Source organism: Mustela putorius, unplaced genomic scaffold (genome assembly GCF_011764305.1).
Source record: "Mustela putorius furo isolate JIRA1106 unplaced genomic scaffold, ASM1176430v1.1 tig00003858_pilon_pilon_pilon, whole genome shotgun sequence".
Classification (NCBI taxonomy): Eukaryota; Metazoa; Chordata; class Mammalia; order Carnivora; family Mustelidae; genus Mustela; species Mustela putorius.
In genome coordinates, this window is record NW_025422010.1 from 22,210,614 (window position 1) to 22,234,954 (window position 24,341).

The 24,341-nt window shown below is 36.7% G+C and overlaps 1 protein-coding gene across 2 annotated transcripts in view; it reads left to right on the plus strand.

Annotated features, from left to right (window-relative positions):
• TAF4B (TATA-box binding protein associated factor 4b) overlaps positions 1–24,341 on the plus strand; it is a 152,066-nt gene that overhangs the window by 68,016 nt on the left and 59,709 nt on the right. For both annotated transcript variants that reach the window (XM_045065472.1, XM_045065471.1), the window contains exons 10-13: positions 3,670–3,839; positions 8,760–8,890; positions 14,942–15,067; positions 22,063–22,119. In XM_045065472.1, the coding sequence (XP_044921407.1) occupies positions 3,670–3,839; positions 8,760–8,890; positions 14,942–15,067; positions 22,063–22,119 (484 nt within the window). The remainder of the gene's footprint in view (positions 1–3,669; positions 3,840–8,759; positions 8,891–14,941; positions 15,068–22,062; positions 22,120–24,341) is intronic.

A 24,341-nucleotide genomic window follows, 5' to 3' on the forward strand; every position in this document is an offset into this window, starting at 1 on the left:
TAGTATACCTTGGCAGTTGTTTTGTATCAGGTCAAAGAGAGCTGCCTCATTCTTTCAAGTGGCTAAGAGGGACTTTAGAAAGTACCTAATCTAAGTTACTCATTTTTTAAAGGAAAAATTTGAATCCTAAAGAGTTAAGTAACTGCTTGGGTTTCTGTTTTGTAATGATGTCATTAATATGTAGTTAACCTCTTTTTTCTTTTTGATAGCTTTTGTTTATTAAAGCAGATTAAGTTTACAGCAAAATGGATTGGAAGATCAAGAATTCCCCCTAATCCCACACATGCATGGCCTCCCTCCCTCATTATCAGCACCCCCCTACCATAGTTAGCTACCATAGCTACACTTTAGATGTCTGTTATAGTTGACAAACCTGCACTGACAACTCATTAACTCCCAAAGCCCATAGTTTACAGTTTGCTATGGGTGTAATACGTTTTATGGGTTTTAACAAATGTATAGTGAGGGACACTTATGTGGCTCAGTCAGTTAAGCATCTAACTCTTGGTTTCAACTAAGGTCATGATCTCAGGGTCATGAGATTGAGCCCTACTTTGGGCTCCACACTCAGCGTGGAACCTGCTTACCCTCTCCCTCTCCTTCTCTGCCCCTCCCCCTTATTCCTCTCTCTCAAATAAATAAATTAGTCTTTAAAAAGCCCAAATGTATAATGATGTGTATGTAACATCATAGTATCATACTGAGTAGTTTCACTGCTATAAAAATTCTCTGTGTTCTGCCTCCATAGTTTGCCTTTTCAGAAACCTCATGTAGTTGGAATCATATAGTATGTTGTAGCCTTTTCAAATTGCTTCTTTCACTTAATAATTTGCATTTAAGTTCCCCTCTGCATCTTTTCATATTGTGACATCTCATTTCTTTTTAGTCCTTAATAATGCTCCATTGTCTGGATGTACCACAGTTTATTTATACACTTAGCTACTGAAAAACATCTTGGCTATTTCTCAATTTTGTCAGTTATCTCTGAAACTACCTTAAATATCCATGTATAAGTTTTTGTGTGGACATAAATTTCTAACTTCTTTGAGTAAATACTGAGGAAAGTGATTGCTGGGCTGTATAGTAAAAGTATGTTTAGTTCTATAATAAACTGCAGATTGTCTTCCAAGGTGGCTGTACCATTTTGCATTACTACCAGCAGTGAATGAGAGTTCCTGTTGCTCCATATCTTCATCAGTGTTTGATGTCAGTGTTTAGGATTTTGGCCTTTCCAATACATGTATAGTGGTATCTCATTTTAATTTGCATTTCTCTGATGACAGGGATGTGGAGCATCTTTTCATATGCTTATTTGCCATCTGTATATTTTCTTTGGTGAGGCCTCTATTAGGTATTTGGCCCATTTTTTAATTGGTTTGTTTGTTTTCTGTCAAGTTTTAAGAGTTTTTTATATATTTTGGATAACAGTCCTTTATCTGATAACTTTTGCAAGTATTTTCTCCTTGTCTGTGGCTTTTCTTTTCATTCTGTTGACACATGGTGGGGGTTGTTTTTTGTTTTTGTTTTTTAAAGTAATCTCTATCCGCATCATGGGGCTCCAGCACACAACCCCAGATCAAGAGTCACATGCTCTACCAACTCAGCTCAACAGGAGCCCATGAGACAAGTTTTATTGAAAATACTTTTTACTGTGGCACCTGGTTGGCTCAGTGGGTTAAAGGCTGCCTTCAGCTCAGGTCATGATCCTGGGATTGAGCCTCACACCAGGCTCTCTGCTCAGCAGGGAGCCTGCTTCCCACCCACGTCTCTCTGCCTACTTGTGATCTCTGTTTGTCAAATAAATAATAAATTTTTTAAAAAATCTGTAAAAAAAAATTTTTTTACTAAGACCTTTTTTTTTTTTTTAAATTTGGTTCTTGGTCTGTCTCTGGGTTTACGGTTTTTACCATTCTTACACTTTAGATGTTTACATGGATTTGTTCGTTCATTTGTTTATTTTTAAAGATTTTATTTATTCATTTGAGAGAGAGAATGAGAGAGAGAGAGCACAAGATGGAGGGAGGGTCAGGGAGAAACAGACTCCCCACTGAGGAGAGAGCCTGATGTAGGACTCGATCCCAAGACTCCAGCATCATGTCCTGAGCTGAAGGCAGTTTGCTAACCAACTGAGCCACCCAGATGCCCCAGATATTTACATTGTTTAGATGTTTCTGGAAATACTTTATTTACATAGGTGGCAGAATGATTCTTAGAGCCATTTTCAGCATTCATACTTCTGACAATTCCTCTGTGACATTTGATATGGTGGAGTTCAACCATTTTGGTATACTTTATTTGTATTGCATGTTTTATTTGGTGGTTTGAGCTACTAAATTTAAAATTTTTCCCCTTCATAAAGACACACCTTTTAATGGTAGACTTTTAAATCCACTGTTCAGATTATAAGACCATTGTTCTACCTCTTCACTTCCTAACTGCTGTGTCTAGCTCTTTCTTTCTTTTACTTAGGGTTTGTTTGTTTGTTTTTAATCTCTAATATATGTTTGAGCGTGGACTCTTTCCCCTTCACCCTTAATGTGTTGCTTTTTAAAGTGGAACACCAGAGACCTTAATTTCTTGCGTGCTTGACAATTACAATTTATTTTCCTTTCCCATACACAAATGCATTACCACAGGGAGTTTCATAATTTAAATCTATTGACATGAGACCACATGATATACCATTTGGCTCATGCAATAAAGAGAAGCAACACCTTTTTTTTATATAATCATGTCTGTGTAAATCACGTTATGCACTGGTAGGTAAGTTATGATCAGTAACATACTTGTTATTACATAGGGTGATAAGGATGCTATGAGGGAATTTTTGTATTTTCTTTCTGCCCTATCCTTAAACATATATACTGATCTTATCACTATAGCCATTAGCAGTCCTGTTAGATAAAAACAACTAATTTTGCTGGTGCAATGCAAGGAGCTCAAACAGATTCTGTGATATATTTATGTATATATATACGTAATGTTAGTGTGTGTGTGTGTGTGTGTGTATGTGTGTGTGTGTATGTAATTTTATATGTAGATCCTTTGCAGGCATTTGCTTGAGGATGAGTTTAATGAATTCAGTTGGTACAGATGGAATACACCAAAAGTCTGAAGCAGAAAATCAAAACTAGTTTTAACTATTTGGTTTCAGAATTACTAGTCAAGAAAGTTTCTTCTCAAGGGTCTTCATGTGAGTACGGATCTTTCAGAACCAGTGGATTTTCCTGATCTTTGATGGAACAGTAGAGTGCACTAGGGAAATCTGATGGGCTTTTAATCATCTTGGATGAAAACAAAGAAGTCTGTTTTTGTTTCTTTGTCTTTCATTGCAGGGCATTTGTGGGTAACTTAGTTTAACCCCCACGTCCCTGTTGATATATCCATTTACTAAACTGAAAGATGGGGAGATGGGCACTAGAAGACAAAGTTGCTTCTGATTCATCTCTCTGATATTAAATGTACACTAGTGGTTAGACACACCAATTAATTTTTAAAGGCATGCAGGGAAAGATAGCTATTCTTCAGTTCTCTTGCTTGGATGAATTGAGTAAAATAATGTCTTTAGTTATAAGGAGAGATCTGTAATTCTTTGCTCTCCCAAATCATTCATATATACACATCACCAACCACCACCACCACCAAAAAGCTGTCTTTTTTTTCTCTTAGAGATGAAGATGACATCAATGATGTGACTTCCATGGCAGGGGTCAACCTAAGTGAAGAAAATGCCTGCATCTTAGCATCAAACTCTGAACTGGTTGGCACACTTGTACAGTCATGTAAAGATGAACCATTTCTTTTCATCGGAGCTCTGCAAAAGAGAATTTTAGACATTGGTAAGTGCAAACTTAAGATTACTATTTTTTTAAAGATTTCATTTATTTAATTGACAGAGAACTCAAGTATGCAGAGAGACAGGCAGAGAGGGGGAAGAGAGAGGGAAGCAGGCTCCCTGCTGAGCAGAGAGCGTGATACTTGGCTTGATCCCAGGACCCTGGAATCATGACCTGAGCCCAAGGCAGAGTCTTTAACCCACTGAGCCACCCAGGCGCCCTGGACTTAAGATTATTGACCTAAGAGGATTGTCTGTTCTAGGGAAAGTGTTATCAAAAGAGATAACCTGGGTTGGTTTTCCTGGAACTTGGGCTTAAATAAGGCTCTGGGAAAAAATCAAGGTTTCATGGGTGTTACAGAAAGAAGTATTTTGTTTTAAAAACTATTAATATAAATTAAATCATATCTTGTAGTTTCTGGTTTAGATAATAGAAGTTAATATTTACTTAATATTTCTTAGTGGGAGAAAGATATATACTTTTTAAGTGAATTTGTACTTATGGGCCCAGCACGCTTCCACTGCGCCACTCTGCTCCTTTGAATTTGTACATATGATGTACTTTTTTTTTCCTGTCCTGTGCCTTTCTTGGTTGGACTAGGCACGTATGCATACAAATACATACATACACTACAAGTTCATGTTTATGAAATCTAGAAACTGTCGAGTATTGTGAAACATAGAAATAGAGAGTAAGTCCCTTTTTTCTTCTCTCAACCCTGAAATTCAAACTCATCTTTGCCCTAAAAGAACTAAATTAAATACTGGGTTTCTCCCTGGGTCCACAAGTAGTTCCTAAGTGGCTGCAGTATATAGAAGGAAATGGGAGAGAATTTTCCAGTTTTGTTCTGGAGCCACACAGCTTTTTTGTTGTTTAATACCAAACCTTGCAGAAACATGAAAGAACACATTCTTCCCACATTGACTGAAAACCAAGACAGTTTGGAGAGAGATTATTGTATGTGAATTATCTCATTTCATGTGTCCTAACCCTGGGACTTCTTGTAATACCTTCTTCATCACCCATATCAATTTGGTAGGACAATACTAGTGACTTTGGGGTATACTTCAGTAAGGATTTTTATATTTTATATTGAAGCCCTACCACAAAAATGTGAAGGTTTCTGATTTCTGATTTACACCCATAATATTTTTAAGATCTACAAAATGCATTACTATTACATATTTTAAATCTATTTCACAGAATAATAAAGAAATGTTAGAGCTCCTACTATATACTATACAAATTACCATTTTTATTTTTATTTTTATTTATTTTTTTTTTAAAGATTTTATTTATTTATTTGACAGAGAGAGATCACAAGTAGGCAGAGAGGCAGGCAGAGAGAGATAGAGGAGGAAGCAGGCTCCCTGCTGAGCAGAGAGCCCGATGTGGGACTCGATCCCAGGACCCTGAGATCATGACCTGAGCTGAAGGCAGCAGCTTAACCCACTGAGCCACTCAGGCGCCCTTTTTTTTTTTTTTTTTAAAGATTTTATTTATTTATTTGCAAATTACCATTTTTAAAATGTTTAACTTAACTTGGGTATTTGTTATCTTTCCTTTTTTTTTTTTTTAAGATTTATTTATTAGAGTGAGAAAGAGAATGTGTGTGTGTGAGTGGGGTAAGTGGTAGAAAGGGAGAGAGAATCTCAAGCAGACTCTGCCCTGACCCCAGCAGTGGGGCTCAAGATCATGACCTGAGCCAAAGTCAGTTGTCGGACACTCAACTGACTGAGCCACCCAGGAGCCCCTCTGTTATCTTTCTTTTATTACAAAAAACAAATTTGTAAGCAGTCCAAAAGGATAGGAATTCAGAAGAGCTGATAGTAAAATGTTTGCTGGTGTCTTGTTTGACTTTTCTCCCCAGCCTCCTCTTCATTCCTCCTTTTTCCTTTCCTCTCTTTCTTACTTCCTCGTTCAGTCTTTTCTTTGAATATGTATTGTGTACTGTACAGGAGCCAGTTCCGTAATTTTGGAATAAGCATGATACTTTCCTGTTATACTAGCTTCCTTGGGAAGCTATTGGTATTGACTCCGTGTAACCATATTGTGTAACCATATAATGATCTAGTGCTTTCATAAAGTGGAAGTAAATACTTCGCTTTATCAGTTCCCACCACCACCCCTCCCCCGAGAACTTTTATTTCTAGCTTAACTTACACTTTGATTATATGATAGGAAAGTTTTTAGCATTGAAAGAACAATTTGGGCATTTAGGACAGGGATGGGCAGTTTTTTTCTGCAAAAGGCCAGGGACTAAATATTTGTCATTTTGTGGGTCATGTGGTTTGTGTCACTACTGCTCAACTCTATTACATTGCAAGAGCAGCCATAGAGAATACATAAACAAATAGGCCAGACTATATTCCCATCAAACTTTATATACAAAAAGAGATCAAATTTAGTTTGCCAACCTCTGCTTTCAAGGAGAATTCTGGGAGTTAATTATTTGGTATTTTCAGTCCTTAATAATTGAGCACAAACTTGTTGTTTAATAAAATGGAAAATTGCAAAATTTCTTACTTCTGAAATACCTAAGCTTTTTTAAAAACAAAACTATAGAGTGAGTGTAGTTATGTATTTCTAGGAATGTTTTCATTTGTAGTAAAATTCCATCTTTACAGGGTAGCTCAGAACCAGGACTGTTCTTTAATCACAGAAATTATAAATTAACCCAAAGAATTTTGGGGGGGAAGGTTTTTCTACTTGAATAATGCTGGGAGAGTAAACATGCCAATATTCTTCCTTTTTTGCTAATTAACCTAAATAAAATTACACAGACTTTCTATAAAATCACATAACAAACTTAAAAGCAGCAACTAGATTTTTTTCATCAGTTATATTGACTTGGAGTGTTTTTAAAAAGTGTATTTAAATAGTGTTTTTATTTAAAAGTGGGAATTTGGGAGGGCACCTGGGTGACGCAGTCAGTTAAGCATCTGACCCTTAATTTAATCTCAAGTCATGATTTCAGGGGGTCGTGGAATCAAGCCCTGGTTGAGCTCCATGCTCAGCAAGGTGTCTGTTTCAGATTCTCTCTCTCTCTCTCCTTCTCCCTCTGCCACTCCCCACATCAAATAAATAAATAAAATCTTATTTTTTTAAAAAAAGTAGGAATTTTTCTTATAGTATTTTAACTTGGTAACTTTGTCATGCTTTATTAGCAGTGTAGTGAAGATATTAGAACATTTGGTTGTTCACTAAACCCTGGAATTGTTTGCAAATCCCTACCCTTGTTTATTTCTAATATTTTTAAAATACGAATTTTTCTTCTATATAGGATAAACTATTTTATAAATACATATGAAATTATTTTCAAAGTTTCCCTCCAAAACACTACATATTTTTAAATGTTCATTTTCTTTCCTTTAAGCATGAACTGACAGGTTAACTACCCTATGTCTAGTTGTGATTTTAATCATTAGATGGTATTGAAATTGTGTCCTTATGTAGCAGGCCTTCACTATTTATGTATGCTAATAGTTGTAGTAGAGTAGATTTGACTTTGTAGTGTCTTTTCCCTGCTTGAATCTAAAATTGGTGATGAATTCAGTCTTGCTAGACAGTAACAAGTTGTATTTTGAAGGTTTGGCTTAGAAGAAACTAAATAATTTTTTATCTTCATCCTGTCTGATTTACCATAAGCTGCCTTATGGACCTTGAGAGCTTCTTTGGAGGTTCTAATAGGGGAACACAGCTACTTACATACCCTTGACCAAAGAATGGCCTTCCTCTATCTAGGAAGGTCATTCTTTTCAAGGGAGCACACAGCTTTGGGAGGGATGCACAAGGAACAATGAGAGAAGAAGGGGACTGCACCTTGGCAACCAGATCAATCAGATCCACCCTGGTGATCAGTGGTGTGACAGATGTCACAGCCAGATAGCCCTCATATCCTATAGCCTACACTTTGAGGTTTAACATTTGTTATGGAATGATGTCAAAGAATGTATTTAAGATTTGTTGGCTTTTAATTAAAACTTATTTTTTACTCTACTGAGTCATAATTTGATGAGTATATGAGTATGTTTCAGATGAGAGTGCAGAAGCAAACTGTTGTGTTTGTTAAAAGTAAACACAGTAAACACTCTTAAAAGCTCATTTAAATTAGACTTTGGCTGTCTCTTTAGAGTTAGGTCTCTGTTGATACAGGTTGGTTTCACTGAACTGAGGAATTGCTATGTAAATACTGATAAGGTTGCTTTATAAATGAGCTTCTGCCTTTGGGTATGTGATACAAGTTGTTTTCCTGAATCTTCCTAGTTAGCCATAAGAAGAATAGAAGTTTGGTTATTAATGGAAGGGAGTACATTAAAAGAGAAGTCATTCAAATGGATGGGTGAAATGATGAGGCTTTGAGCCCATTTCAACTTTTGAATTAATTACTAGGTCAATTTATCAGAACATGAGTTAGTGCAAAATAAGCATGATTGGTAATGGGCAAAAGGAGTTTAGCTATCTCTTGTAGACAAGGCTGTAACAGAGACCCACAATCTTAATTCATTGAAATAAATGTCGTAAATCGTTAACAGTGTCAAACAGGGCAAAATGTAATTTTCTATTTTTTTAATTACTAAAATTAACAGAATACGGCACTAATTTCTGCAGTTACCATTTTCCTCCCTGAACACTAGACTTGATTTGTGTTCTTATTAACTTTGTCCTATAAATGACCTTGCAAGGAGAATGATTCTAGAGGCTAAGTGAAACAATGTCTATATTTTCTGAGGCTCCAGGCTAGGTTTTATTAATGTAATGTCTAAGATCTTTGAAGTTGTGACTTCACCAGGAAAATCATAATCTCCAAACCTTTATTCATAATGGGTATGACTTCCAGGGGGAACAGAATACCTGCTGTGCTAATTATTTCAATTATCAGCCACTACTAAAACACGTAATGGATTTTCTCTGCTTCTACAGGTAAAAAGCATGACATTACAGAACTTAACTCTGATGCTGTGAACTTGATCTCCCATGCAACACAGGAGCGATTACGAGGCCTTCTAGAAAAACTGACTACAATTGCTCAGCATCGAATGACAACTTACAAGGTAAAGGAAATCATTGAAGAAGTACAAACTTTTCTATTTTCTCTTGGTCATGTTAAAGATATATTTTGGTATAGATTCATATTTTAAGTATATGTTTAAAGGAAATGGTCAAGACATAGTTCATATTGGTAGACTAAAGTTTCATTCCTAATTTGCCTGATTTAGATAGGCTTACATGACAAAATTAACACAGAATTTAATATTGTATCTGAAGCTTCTGTGTCAGTGTAGATTGAGATATGCATCTGTTCTGCCTGAGACGTTTCCTACAGATTTTGATTGGCAGGGAGAATATATTAGAATGGAATACTGGATAGCTGTGTTCTGTTCAATGCTCTGTACTCTGTTAACACTGTTGTTCCTTTTAATGAGTTAAGCAATTGTATTGAGTGCTAATGCTGGTGCTGCTCATTATGGTCATTGCCTGCTTTTTAAAACAAATTAAATGGAAGGAAAGCCTGTCTTGTCTCTAGTGGTATGAACCAAATCACTTGCCATCATCATGATGAAAGGACTTGATTTATCTGTATATGGTTTTGGTGGAGAGTGAATTTATTGGGTGATGAGAGATGAGAAAGAGAAAAGATAACCCCCCCATACCAAGGAATGTTGATAGCTAGATTTTGTGCAACGTGGTATGTGGGTAACCTTATGAGGTTTTGAGTTTGTGAGAATGGTCATTGTCACAATGTCCTACCCAAAGAAACTCAGGGAAATAACAGCTACCACATCACTAGTAAGTTCCCTGGAGGAATCATTCTATTTTCTCTACTTTCTGCTTTATTTAGAACTTTGGAAGAACTATTTACAGTTGCTGAGGTCCTCACTTATATAAATCTTTGTGAGAATTTGCAGGACTGGCTTAAAAATAAGTGGTCATCAAGAGAAAAGGCTGTGGGGAAAAAAACAGTATCATTTATTTCTTTTTGTGTGTTTTCAGAATTAGTCCATTTCCTCTAGGTCCTATTTTGTTAGTATACAATTGTTTATAGTATTTTCTTACAGACCTTTTTATTTCTCGAAGGTCAGTAGTAATGATCCCACTTACATTTTTCATTTTAGTTCCCTTGAGTATAAAGTAGGTTACTGATTTGAGATCTTCCTTTTTTAATGTAGGCGTTTACTGCTATCAATTTCCCTCTGAGCACTGCTTTCGCTGCATTCTATAAGTTTAGGTACATTGTGTTTTTGTTTTCATTTACTTCTAAGTATTTTCTTTTTTTTTTTTTTTTAATATTTTATTTATTTATTTATTTGTCAGAGAGAAAGGGAGAGAGTGCGAGCACAGGCGGACAGAATGGCAGACAGAGGCAGAGGGAGAAGCAGGCTCCCTGCCAAGCAAGGAGCCCAATGTGGGACTCGATCCCAGGACGCTGGGATCATGACCTGAGCCGAAGGCAGCGGCTTAACCCACTGAGCCACCCAGGCGTCCCATACTTCTAAGTATTTTCTAATTTCCTTTGAGATACCCTTCATCCATTATTTTTGAAAGTATGTTTGTTAGTTTCCACATATTTGTGAAATTTCCAGTTTCTCTTTTATTGTTGATTTCTAGCTTCATTCCATATGGGCAGAGGAGATTCTTTATGTGATTCAATCAATTTAAATTTCTGTAGGCTTGTTTTGTGGCCTAACATATGATGTCTCTCAGAGAATGTTTGATGTGCACTTGAGCAGAACATGTATTCTGCTATTGTTGGGTGGAATGTCAATAAAAGTCTGGTGGATCTAGTTGGGTTATAATGTTAAGTCCTTGGGGCACCTGGGTGGTTCAGTCAGTAAAGTGTTTTCCTTCTCCTCAGGTCATGATCCCAGGGTCCTGGGATTGAGTCTCACATCAGGCTCCCCGCTCAGTGAGAAGTATGCTTCTCCCTCTCCCACTCCCCCTGCTCGAGTTCCCTCTCTCGCTGCCTCTATCAAATAAATAAATAAAATCTTTTTTTTTTTTTTTTAAGATTTTATTTATTTAACAGACAGAGATCACAAGTAGGCAGAGAGGCAGGCAGAGAGAGGAGGAAGCAGGCTCCCGGCCGAGCAGAGAGCCCGAAGTGGGGCTCGATCCCAAGACCCTGGGATCATGACCTGAGCTGAAGGCAGAGGCTTCAACCCACTGAGCCACCCAGGTGCCCCCCCCCTTTTTTTAAGTCCTCTATTTTCTTCTCGATATTCTGTGTACATATTCTTACTGAAAAGGAGGTACTGAAGACTTCAACTGTTATGGTAGAACTGTATTTCTCTTTTTAGTTCTGTCAATGTTTGCTTCATATATTTGGGGGCTGTGTTGTCTGTTATGTATATCTTCTTGATGAATTGACTCTTTTGTCAATATATCATGTCCTTGTTTATCCCTTTTAAAAAAAAAAGATTTATTTCTTTGTTAGAGAGAAAAAGAGAGAGGGTCACAGTGGGGTGAGCCAAGGCAGAGGGAGGAAGAGTAACAATCTCAAGCAGACTCCCCACTTATCACAGAGCCCACCACAGGACCCTATCCCATGACCCTGAGCTAATGACCTGAATGGAGATCAAGAGTCAGACACTCAACTGACTGAGCCACCCAGGCACCCTTTGTTTATCTCTTTCTCTTTTAACAATTTTTGACTTAAAGTTTATTTTACCTGATATTAGTATAGCCACCTCTGCATTTTTTGGTTATTATTTACATGAATTTTTTTCCCCCACCCTTTCACTTCTAGTCTGTTCATGTGCTTTCATCCAAAGTGAATCTTTTATAGACAGCTTATAATTGATCATGTTTTTTATGCATTCTGTTGTTAGTCACTACCTTTTGATTGGGTAGTTTAGTCCATTTACATGTGAAATGATTACTGTTAAGCAAGAACTTACTTGTGCTATTTCACTATTTTTTTGTATGCTTAGTAGTTTTTTGTTTTTTTGTCCCTCATTTCCATTATTACTGCCTTTTTGGTTTAATTTTTGTTGTTATGTACTATTTTGATCCCCTTCTCATTTCCTTTTATGTATACTTTTCTAGATATTTTATTGGTGGTTACCTTGGGGATTACAGTTAACATCCTAAATTTATAGTAATCATCTAGTTTGACTCGATAATTAGTTTTCCTTTAGTATTGGGATGTGGGGAAAATTTTCTTCCTTTTTAGCTTTTTACTGTAACTTTTTAAAAGTCTTAGAAATTTTTCAAACCTAGTTCTCCCCTATTGCCACTTCAGTTGTGTATTTTAAGAGATATGTGAAGACACTTTTATTTATAATGGGCAGTTTCTATATAAAATGTAACTGCACAATTTAGTATGGAATAGAACTTTTCCAAGTAGAGCTTACTGTTCTAAGTGTCATCCAAATCTCTATCGTGTGTTCCAGCTTTCAGACGGAATCCTTCTATTGTATATCAATAGCATATGTTCTAAGGATTTAGTTGTCCTAGGCAAAGTGGGTAATATCTTCCCCACCTGGAACCTCAGTAACTTAGCCTAAAGCTAACACTTCCTTAACCTTTTGTCTTGTACACTGCCTATCCTGATTGTCTTCCCCAGCCTGCCTTTCCCCACCCACACTCATTCCTTAATATAGTTAATGCCACTGTCTGAATTTGTAGCTACATTATTATTCTTCTTTAAACAGAAGTAATAATCATTTAGTTATAGTTGGATCTAGTTCAAAATTATACTTATTTTTTGTACACTTTGATATTATAATAATCATTGTGTCACAGATTTAGCCCTGTCCTTATATTTCAGTTCATCCCTGATAGGATTTATTTTTATCTGTACAGTGTGGGAAATTTACCTCACAAATTTCACAAAAGCGAGCTTACTTTTATCAAAAGCAAAGTTCCACCATCTCTTTGCATTTGACATCCATCTACTTTTGATAATCTTTCACATGTATATGTGTATAATTATCTAATTAATCATAGTCCACAAACAGACTTAAGAAGTAGAAAGTGTCTCATGTGATACAAAGCTTTTGATCTTGTTGCCAGTTGTTTTCCCACTAAAAGCATAGTATAGTCTTCTGCACACCAGTGGCTATGGAGAAGCTTCAGCATTTCTTTTTCTTTAAATTTATTTATTTTTGAGAGAGAGAGAACGCATGCAGAAGCTATGGGGTGCAGGGATAAAGAGAGAGAGAATCCTAAAGGAGACTACGCACTGAGCATGGAACCTGTTGTGGGGTTCCATCCCAGGACCCTAAGATCATGACCTGAGCTGAAATCAAGAGTTGAATGCTCAACCGACTGAGCCACCCAGGTGCCCCTTCAGTGTTTTCTAGTTGAAAGGGGCTGTAATGCTTTTTTAGATGGGATTTGCTTGATTTTGTCATTTTGTCTGAGTCCTTATATTTTTAATGTTAAACCACCCTATTTATTAGGAGTATATAAAGACTTCAGTTAGATCAGCTTAGTAGATAGGAAGCAGTGTTTTAAGAGTGGAGTTACTGTTTAAATAAGGTTGGGGAATCAGTAGGGCTAGGGGAGGCACTCATTTGTTTAGCATCCGTAAGAATAAAGGAAGGATGCATTAAGCCAGAGACAGTTGTATCCAATTTGGGAGAAGGAGAAAGGGTCTTCGCACTGGGATGATATTGGGTTAAATTTTACAAAGTCTGTGCCCCTTTTTAATTTACTGTTTGTTGTCCTTTTAAAATTAAATTCTGTCAATAAAATATCTCCAGAGTATCTGAGCACAAACATGGTAAAGATGAAGTATTTAAGAAACCACTGGTTATTATGTTTATGCCTCATGGTTGGCCTATAATGTATTCCATATTCTATCGTGTATTATTTAACTTGGAAAACATTTGAGAATTTGTTTTGTATTAAACATGAACTAAAATAAGTAGCACTATACATCCTTGTTTGTTATACTACATAATACTCTTTTGATCTAATTAAATACCAATAATAAAAATTTAATTTAGAAGGAATCTTGGGCGTATGAAATCTCTTGGTCCCAGTTAATTGAATCAACCATAAGCATGGGATAAAACAAAGATAGAATTGGTGCTATACCTATGATTTCTTTTCTTTCTTTTTTTTTTTAATTTATTATTTATTTATTTATTTATTTATTTAACTATACCTATGATTTCTAAGCCAGGCACTGACTGTTGGACTAAATGTTTAAAAACATTCGGCTTTCCTATTATACAGTCTCCCCCCAGTCTCCATCCCATAGCCTAAATGTGTGAATTACTGAGATGACTAGATGACAGGATGTCTTAAATGCTTATTGGGAAGATTGCCCACCACTGCACCCCACCCCCCACCGTCTTCTGTGTATTAGAGAGGAGAGATAGGTGGTTTTATCAGATGAAGAAAATTACAAAATATTTAGACTGGAAAACAGTGTCTTATACTCTAGAATATCAGAATAAATGAAACTATAAATTTTATCATTTTATGGTGCAAATTAAGAAAAATAATTATACTTCTGTTATGGCTCTCATTTATAAATTATACACTTACTTTCTTTGACTATAATTTCTGCCCAAGTTCATAGCTTCAGAGAATCCTCAAAACAGGGTTTAGGATTTTAAATGTTTGCCATTTTATCTCATGTTACGTTTTGATTTGAAGATGTACTCACTTGTCAAGGTTAGACCAATCCAACAATGCAAACAAGAGTGATAACTTTCATCTTTGGTGTATTTTTTTTAGTGAAGTGATTGTTTTTTTGTTTTTGTTTTGTCTTTCACAAGCCTAAAATGTAATTAATTATACTAAGGTCTGCAGAGATGGACAGTAATTTAACTAAAAAGATTTAGATTATAAGTACATGTTACACTCTCTTGCTTTCTATTTCCTATTTTTAGGATCTGCTTGGCTTCCCTTTTTTCCCCTCTGAATGAGGCCTACTAGGAAAGCTCTGAAATTTAAATGCTTATTTACCTCTCAACTTTTAAGGTTGATTAAGGTTCTTTTTTGTTGTTTGTATTATCAGAAATATAAATATTACATTCTGAGAATTTAGCTTCTTATGTATGTTGGTATTGTCATTAGCTGATTCAGAAGATCTAATGTGGAATGTGTTGGCTAGGACAATCATAAGACTTTCTTTTTTTTTTCCCCAGGCCAGTGAAAATTACATCCTGTCTAGTGATACCAGATCACAGCTCAAATTTCTCGAAAAGCTAGATCAATTGGAGAAGCAGAGAAAGGATTTAGAGGAAAGAGAAATGTTACTTAGGGTAGCCAAGGTAAGAGCCTACCTGATTTATGATTGAACTTGACCTTGCAAGGTTAGAATTGGCCTTATTGTTGGGCAACTGTCTTGTTTTTATTAGGCTTTTAGATTTCTCTGAAGGATTTCTTTAAATGAAATTACTAATAAACTCTCTCACAGCCAGGATGGTGTGATATAGTGACTTTCAGTTAATTAATAACATAAAATCTGTTTGTCTCCTCATTCTAAGTTCCTGTGTGCCTAGGATCATACCTACCACCCCCAAGTAAAAATTGTTTCTTAGTTTAAAGAGTTAAAGGGGGGCAGTGAGGGAGCAGAGAAAGAATAAGAGAGAGAATATCAAGCAGACTCCCCACGGAGCATGGATTCCCCCCACCCCACCCCCACCCCTGCCCAAGGTGGAGCTTGATCCCAAGACCCTGAGATCATGATCTGAGCTGAAATCAAGAATCTTGTCACTTAACCTAATAAACCACCCCCCCCCACACACACCCAGGTAAAAATGTTTTTTAAAATATCCAAGGTCTTTTTAGGGATATAGTTTGATGTGTGCCAAGTTAAATTGGAGAGAGGAAAGTTTGGAAATTTATGGGTAAAATTAGGATTATATGGAATGAAATATAGGATGGTTAGAAATGGGTTAGAGAATAAAAGAACAGGTAAGAAGAAAGATATTTATCTTATACATATGTATAAATATATTTATTTTCTTTCTTCTTTATTGAAACATTGTCTTGGACTATTAGTATCAGATGGAGTGAAAACTGGTTTCACTGTAGTTTGCCTTTTGCTTCACATTTTACCATAGGCATAAGGCCTTTGCTAGGAGTCATGAAGGTTGGGCATTAGACTGATTTTTTTGGTTTTAAACAAAAACACCTGTTTTAAACTCCTTAGTTTTAATTTGTGCTGTTTTTGGCAGCCTCCCCTTTTAGAGTATTTCATATACTAATCACTCTTTTAAAAAACTTAATTTAATTTGAAGTATTTAGTACAGGAATGTTGTCAGAACAATATAAAGAATCATCTCCTTTTTCTCAGATGCCCCCATTTTTAACGTTACTGCATTTCTTCCATCTCTACATTTAAACACACACACACACACACACACTCCCTTATTATTATTCTCTTTCATCCCTTTGTTCTCCTTGTTTTTTTTAATTCAGAGGTTTTTTGTATATTTATAAGTTGTACAGCCATCATCTCTAATTAGCCTTTGCCTGAACCTTTTGAAAGTAAGCTTCAGCCCTGATGTCCCACCACTTCTAAACATCGTAGCATGTATTTGTGAAAACAGGACCTTCTGCTATATAATCCTACCAAGTCAGGGTGTGAACAAGATAATATTGCCATGTATTCCACAGACCCCATTCAGATTTTACCAACTGTCTCAAGCCCTTTTCCTTCTTGGTCTGTTTTCCTATTCAGCAATGTGTGTTTCATTCAGTTGTCATCTCTTTTCAGACTCCTTTAGTCAAATTTTATGCTTCTACTTTCATGTCTTTGACAGCTTTTAACAGGTCTCACTATCTGTAGGGTAACTGATAATTCCTGGGTTCATCTGATAGTTCCCCATGACTTAGGTAAGGAATTCATGGCAGGAATATATACATTCTTCTCAGCTGATCCTGTCAAAGGTCAACCTTGATCACCCAGCTATGTGGGTGTCTTCCAGTTCTCTTCATTTCAAATTTACCATTTTCCCTTTTGTAATCAATCCGTTTTTCACAGGAAGATATTTCAAGATTATACCAATATCCCTTCCTTACCAACCCTCCATGTATCAACTTTAGTGCCCATAAATGATAGCTACCTGAATCAGCCACCTCTATGATGGGTAAATATAAATGGTAATTTTTAAATTCTCATCATCTTCTGCATTTACTAGCATTATATGTGGAAGAGCTATCCTTTCTCCTTCATTCATTCATTCTTGTATTCATTGATACAAGAATGTGCTTTGTATTTCTATTTGATTCAATAGGTTGTAATCCATTACTATCATTATTTATTTTGATGCTCAAAGTCCTCCTGAGTGGGAGACCCTTCCAGCTGGCACATCTGCCTGTTACTCATGTTTCCATCGTTCACTGAGCTTATTCATCCTTCCTCCCTCCCTTCCTCCCTCCCTTCTTTTCAAGTTTTTATTTATTTGCTTATTTTGTTTTATTTTATTTTATTTATTAGAGAGAGTACAAGCTGGGGAGAGAGGGAGAAGCAGACTCCCTACTAAGAGGGATCCCAAAGTGGGCTCGATCCCAGGGCCCTGGGATCATGACCTGAGCCAAAGGCAGCCGCTTAATCGGCTGAGCCACCCAGGTACCTTTACCCTTACTTTCCGGCACAATTTTTTCCAGACCCAGCTTTTCCTTGTCCTTCCTCAGTCCTAGAATCAGCCATTTCCCCCAAGGAATCCTGCATATTTTTAGTTGAGGATGTTATTCAGAAACAGGAACCGAGAGTAGACCATAAAGTGTGCTCATTGCTAATGGGGCTTCATTACATGTAGACCTTCTCAAATGGATAGATCTAAGAAATATATGTATGATGTATGTGTATGTACGTCTGTGTGTATATATACACACATGAATATTTATAACTATTTCTCTGTGTATATTTATTCTAAAACCATAGTTTATATGGATACCTCCAACTCTAGTATCTTAGGGCTTTTCTAGCCTAAACCTTTTCCTGTTTATACTTTTTCCATAGTCTGAAACTTGACTGTCATTATCCTTGATATATTTACTTATGTCCTCAATTTACTTAATTGAGTAATTACTTAAAATTTACACTTTTCTCAGTGTAACTGATCTCCAAAAGAGCCATGCTGGCTGCCTCCTCTATCTGCTACCACTGTTTCCCCTACCCTCATTTCATTGTCTATGTAATTGGAAGCCATGCCCACTGGCCCATGCCTTGGTCAGTCTTTCCAGCCCTTCATCACCCTCATTCTTGGCCACTGGTCTATACCTTCATGTGCCCTAAGCCCCAACAAGGACGTGGTACACCACACCCTTGTCACTGTGCTGCTCTGGCCCACAGTCTCAGTCTCCATCCTGACCCCTCTTGTACTGGCAGGGACAGCTGGGATAGGAAGATGCTCTTAGCTTGAGCTGTCAAGTATTATAAACAAGCACACAGTGAATGTAATGAGGTGGTTTATTGGTATTTTATTTCCAATTACTAAGCTCTAAATAAGATCATAAACTATTAAATACTTGTTTAGTTATTATTGGATATATTGTACTCTTACTCTCTCATGGTTTTTCTTCCTTTACCAGACTTCTAAATATTGGAGTGTCTGGGTTCAGTCCTAGGGCTTCTTCTCTGTCTCCCTCTTAAATTTGTATTTCCAAGTCTGCCTACCTTGTGGAACTCTGGAGTCATAGCTAACTGTCTACTTGAAGTCTCCATGCGGTTTGGCAATAGGAATCTCAGTTATCATGTGTCCAAAACAATTTCTGATTTTCATCCACCGACAAAATATGTTTTACTCTTAGTAGGTTTTTTTAACTTAGTAAATGACACTATTTGCCCAGATGTTCAAGCCAGAAAACCTAGGAGTCCTCTCTCCTTACATGCAGTTCACTTCCTGTTATGTTTCCCAGATGTATTCATCATCTTCTCTTCATCACCGTTGTCACCACTTTGGTCTAAATCATCTTTCAGTGGACTTTTACCATGTCTCTTAACTGATCTTCTCCTTCTACAATCCATTTTTCATACTCTTGTCAGAATAATGTTTTCATAACAAATCATGAGTGTCTCTGTTACTTGAAAACCTTCAGTGACATCGTCTTGCACTTAAAATAAAATCCAAACTTCCTACCAGATTTTTTTTTTAAGATTTTATTTATCCATTCGACAGAGAGAGGGATCACAAGTAGGCAGAGAGAGGGGAAAGCAGGCTCCCCACCAAGCAGAGAGCCCGATGCGGGGCTCGAGCTCAGTACCCTGAGACCATGACCCAAGCCGAAGGCAGAGGCCCAACCCTCTGCGCCACCCAGGCGGCCCCCCTACCAGATTTTAAAAGGTTATTGTCTACCTGTCATATCCCTCCCTTCTTTACTAGCTCTGCTCCAGTCACACTGACCTTCTTTGAGGGTGCCAGATGTGCATGATAGACTGCTAATTAGGCGTCTCAACCTGAAAGTTAAGGTCCTACATCTTATGTCTTACACCTGCCTTTGCTCTTTACTGTCTTAGAAAGTTGGCATTCTCATCTTGCCAGTTGCTTAGGCAAGAATCCTAATATATGTGCTGCTGAAGTGAGCACTAGGCAAGAATCCTAGGAAATCATCTTCGATTCTCCTCTTTACTTCATACTCTACGTCCAGTCTATCAATAAATCCAGTTGGCCCTGCCTCCAAAATATATTTCAACCTAATCTTACCTGCTATGACATTAGCCCAAGTTTCCCTTCTCTTTTCCTAAAACCATAGTTGTTTAGAGCAGTCTCCTGAGAGCTATAAGCCTGATCTGATATCGGATCCCTTTAGTGCTACATTCGCTACATAGCAGCCAGAGTGATCTTTCTAAAGTGTCAGAGCAGTGCATCTCACTTCTGTTCTCCAAGCCCTTTAGTGGCTTTTTAAAAAAAAAGTTATAACTAGAATTAAACCTCAGCTCTGTATCTTGGCCTCCATGGTCTCTAATCTTACCTCTTAAAACTTTTCTCCATGGTCTAGCCACACGGGCCTTCCTCCTTTGCTCAATTTTACCAAGCTTGTTCCCATTGTAAGGCTTTTGCAATGACTGTGCCTTTAGGTTAGAGTATTCATCCCCCAGAATTTTGCATGGGTGCCTCCTTCTTGTCATTTAGAGCTCTACTTGAATGTCACTTCTCAGATGTCTTCTCTCCTCCTGTCCTCGCTAAAGTAGTACCCCACACACACACACTCCTTCCCTCTATCACAATGTCCAATTTTCTTTATAGCATTTATCACTATCAGTAATTGTTTTTTATTTTTCCCCATCATAAATGTTTTATATATCATAACTATTTAATTTTTATAAATTTTTTTGTTTTATGATTTTCTTTTCTTAAAATGTAAGTCACTCAAAAGCAGAGACTTTGTCTTGCTATTTCATTACTGTATTTCCAGACTCAGAGGCACACAGTGTAGAATTTATCTATGAATAATCAATAAATATTGGTTGAGTAATAAAGATATTCAATCATGATATAAATCAATATTGATTATTCATATATGAATAATCAATAAATATTGTTTAAGTAATAAAGATATTCAAATGTGTCCATTTCATAGCGGGGCAAAAATCATAAACTCACAAATATGTATATATACATACCAATGTATACATATGTATACATACATACACCTTCTTAAAATAAGTACATATATATATGCTTATTGTTTCCTGATATTATAGGTGGAATAATAAAGGAGTTTATCTTAGTTTGGGTTAAGTTGTTTTAGTAGATAGGGGAAAAAATGAAGAAAAAAGTTACTAGCTTTTGGTAGCCTTATGTAGGTAGACACTTCATGTGTTTAAAATTACAAGGCACTCTTGGGGCACCTGGGTAGCTCAGTTGCTTAAGTGGCTGCCTTCGGCATAGGTCATGATCCCAGGGTCCTGAGATTGCGCCCTGTGTTATGCTCCCCGCTCAGTGGGGAGTCTGCTTGTACCTCTCCCACTCCTCCCCACCCTCATTTGTGCTCTGTCTCTCTCAAATAAATAGAACTGTAAAAAAAATTACAAGACACTCTTAAATCTAAATGGTTTTTCTTGTACTTCCCTTTAACAAAATCAGTAGAACATAAGTAGGGCACCTGGGTGGCTCAGGGGGTTAAAACCTCTGCCTTTGGTGCAGGTCGTGATCCCAGGATCCTGGGATCAAGCCCCACATCGGGCTCTCTGTTTGGCAGGGAACTTGCTTCCTCTTCTCTCTCTGCCTGCCTCTCTACCTACTTGTGATCTCTCTCTCCCTCTCTCTCTCTGTCAAGTAAATAAATAAAATCTTTTAAAAAAAAATCAAGTAAACTTAATAATAAGAAAATACTTTTAGCTTTTATTTTACTAGCTGTATTTAGCTGATGTTGCCTTTTATAGAACAAATATTCAGATTTATAAGGAGTTAGATAACTTTGTGCTAGAATGAGAAAAAAGAATGCTTCTGAGCATAGGTGCTGGACAAGAGTTCATAGTGTCAGAAATGAAGTTTCTTACCACTTGTTTCATTATAGCATTGCGTATAGAAGATAGCTCTCTCCTTCTAGCAGTCCTGTAAGATTGTTTATTTTTGAATGTTGAACTGAATCAGTATGGAATACAATATTGAATAAACAGTTATTGGACTTTTACTTGTGCACAGCATTCAATTAAATGCAATGGAGGACCCAGAGATGATGAGATACTCTAATGAAAACATTGGAATGTATTTCCTACTTAGTTTTAAAAAATTCTACTTTTAAAGAGATTGATATGGTTCAAAGTCAGGCTCCCAATTTTATTTATTTTTATTTTAATTCCAGTTAACATACGGTGTTAATAGTAGTTTCATGTATACAAGATAGTTTTTCAACAATTTCATACATCACTCTGTGAGATTCTTGATTTTAATAGTCCTTGAAATACCATGTTTTTCCAAAATGGCTTTATCTGAAGATAAGCCAATGTTGATTGCTTTCCTTCTTTGAGCCAGCGATTACCCTTCTTTTCTTTTCCTTCATCTGTACCATCCGTTTTTTTTAGTTTTTAGTGTTCTAACAAGAACAACGTCATGCCTCAACTGGACCTGACTGACATTGTTAGCATCATTTTCAGTATAAGCTTCCTCCAGGGTAGAACTGCAACAGCAGGCCCAGATGATGAGAGGGAGGGGGCGTAAAGGAGGGAGTGCACCAGACTGGATTGAGGCATTTTCCCCTGGAGCTAAGGTTTTCAATCACAAGAGAAAATTGTCATTTATTAAATATTTAACGACAACTATAGTGTTTAGATGCTAGTAATTTCTATTAAAATTTTCTTTTCCTTTGATAGAGTCGTTCCAACAAAGAAGATCCAGAACAGCTGAGATTAAAGCAGAAAGCCAAAGAGGTAGGACTTTCAAGTTACCATGCTTGTCTTTGTGTTGGAGGGAAGGTTGGCAGCTCTCTCCTGGCAATTAGGTCAGGGTTTATTTTGCTGTTGCATACCATTTGCAGAAGCCTTGGGGAAGGACAGGAACTGCTGAAGGCAAGGGCAGTACTTCAAATGAGGTCAATGAGTTATGTGCTCTCTTTTTAAAATTTATTTTCAAAGCTTAGGCCTGTCTAGAAATGGCTCTTTGTAAACTACAGCAGTGTACTTGGAGGAATATAATGTGGGATTAAAAAAAAAGAAAGAAAGAAAAGAAACTTCTGAGATTTAGCATCTGGGACTGTACAATAGGCTACATTTTTCCAGGGTAATTGTTCGTTTTGTAAATCTGATACTGCTTATAATTCTTTGGCTGGGAGGTGGTACTGGGATTTAGTTTTAAATGGAAAACGCCTCTGGCTTTTAATTTTCTGGGCCCAGCAGTTTTCTGTTCTGGAATGGAGCCCTTGTTTCACACAGTTCATGTTTAGCTGCAGGGGTTTTAGTTTATAGCTTAGACTGGTTAAGCTTTTACTCCCAGAGGCCTCTGCATAGCAACTGTAGAAATCAACAAATAAGTTCATTTATGTCTGCAGCCTCCTCTCAGTAGCTGACTTTTTACATTTCCCAATATCCATTTCCTGACTTTTCTAGCCCCAGAGAAAAAAGCTCCACTAATTGGAGCTTATTTTAATTGAGCCTTAATATTGGATCTCACTGGAGTTGCCCCCAGAGCTGCTGAGAACAGAAGGAAATGAAAGTACCTAAGGTTGAAGATGTGATGTGTGTTTGGGTGTGTGTGTGAAATTTTTCACTTGACCTACAGATTCTTTTCCCTGCTGAATAAATCATCAAGCCTGTTCACATTTCTGATTAAGGATCTGACAGCAGACGATAATAAAGACAATTGAGGTGTGAGACGTGTGATATGGAGCTGAAGAAATTGGTTTCTATAGTTACTTGACTGATTTCATGCAATTTTTAAGGATCTTTGTGCTAAATAAGAGTGATTTCCTGAGCAACCTTTTTCCTTAACTGTGCCTCTTGAACTATGAAATTTGTTGTTGCTTAACACTGCGGCACTCGGCTCCTAGGTGCCAGCAGCAGCAGGTTATTTATGAATGTTTTAAAGGCCCTTATTGTTTGGATTAATGTAGGAGCTGAGGCAAAACAAATGGAAATCTAGTAAGATTCTTACAATCAATGTGGTATGTTTTCACTAAAATAGAGAAGGAAAATGCATGAACTCTGGATGGAGAGGTTTCTGGATTGAGATGAGGAGAACTGGAAAGGGAGAACATTAGAAAGAACTGAAGCCAGAAACATTTCATTTCAACAACAGAACACTTCTCATACTCATTTCTTTTTCAGTGGAAAATGTATCTAAAGATATTATCTAAAAAATTAGTATGAGAACCTTACCAATTACACTCTTTAAGCAAGCCTGGTTTCATAGGTTATTTAGGAATGGGCAGCCTATTATTGCTCTGAATCACGGGCATTCCTCTTTGTTTTAATTAAGGACTGATTAGATGCTTATCTTCTAATTCTACCCACTTTTGGGAAAAGATATATCAAAAAGCCTGCTCTTTTATCTTTAAAAATTGTATCCCATCTGTTTCTCTTTCATAAATCTTCTTAAACATCTGGACCAATTAATAATTTCCTTGAGGTTTGTATAGGATGGTTTGTTTTCTTTTAATATTGTGCTCAATTATTCTCTAAAGGATGAATAGGTGGACAGTATTTTTCAAAGAAAATTGTTAAAATAAATGTGGAAAAAATAATACCTCAATGAGAGCAGATGGTAGCAAACTTGGTTTTTCCCCCTTGTTGCACCTCCATTTATTTCTTTTTCCTAGCAAGATTCAAAGGATTGTGTAATTTCTTTCTAAAATATTTTAAAAGTTTGCTAGTTGGTTACTATCCTAAATCTTTCTGTTAAAAAAAAAATCAAATACACTGGCTTCATTCCAAGAATAGAGCCACTGTGTATTAGTTGCAAATGTTTGATGAAACTACAATATTGTCATTTGTATCATTCCTCTGTCCCCTAGAGCTTTTAATAACTTTAATATTCTAAGGGACTCTAATTTAGAATCATACATACAGGGGTATGCAAAAATCAATGACCTTATCTTAATATAGACTTGAACTGTTCTCTTGTAAGCTTAGTATTTGTAAGTTTATCATTGGGATAT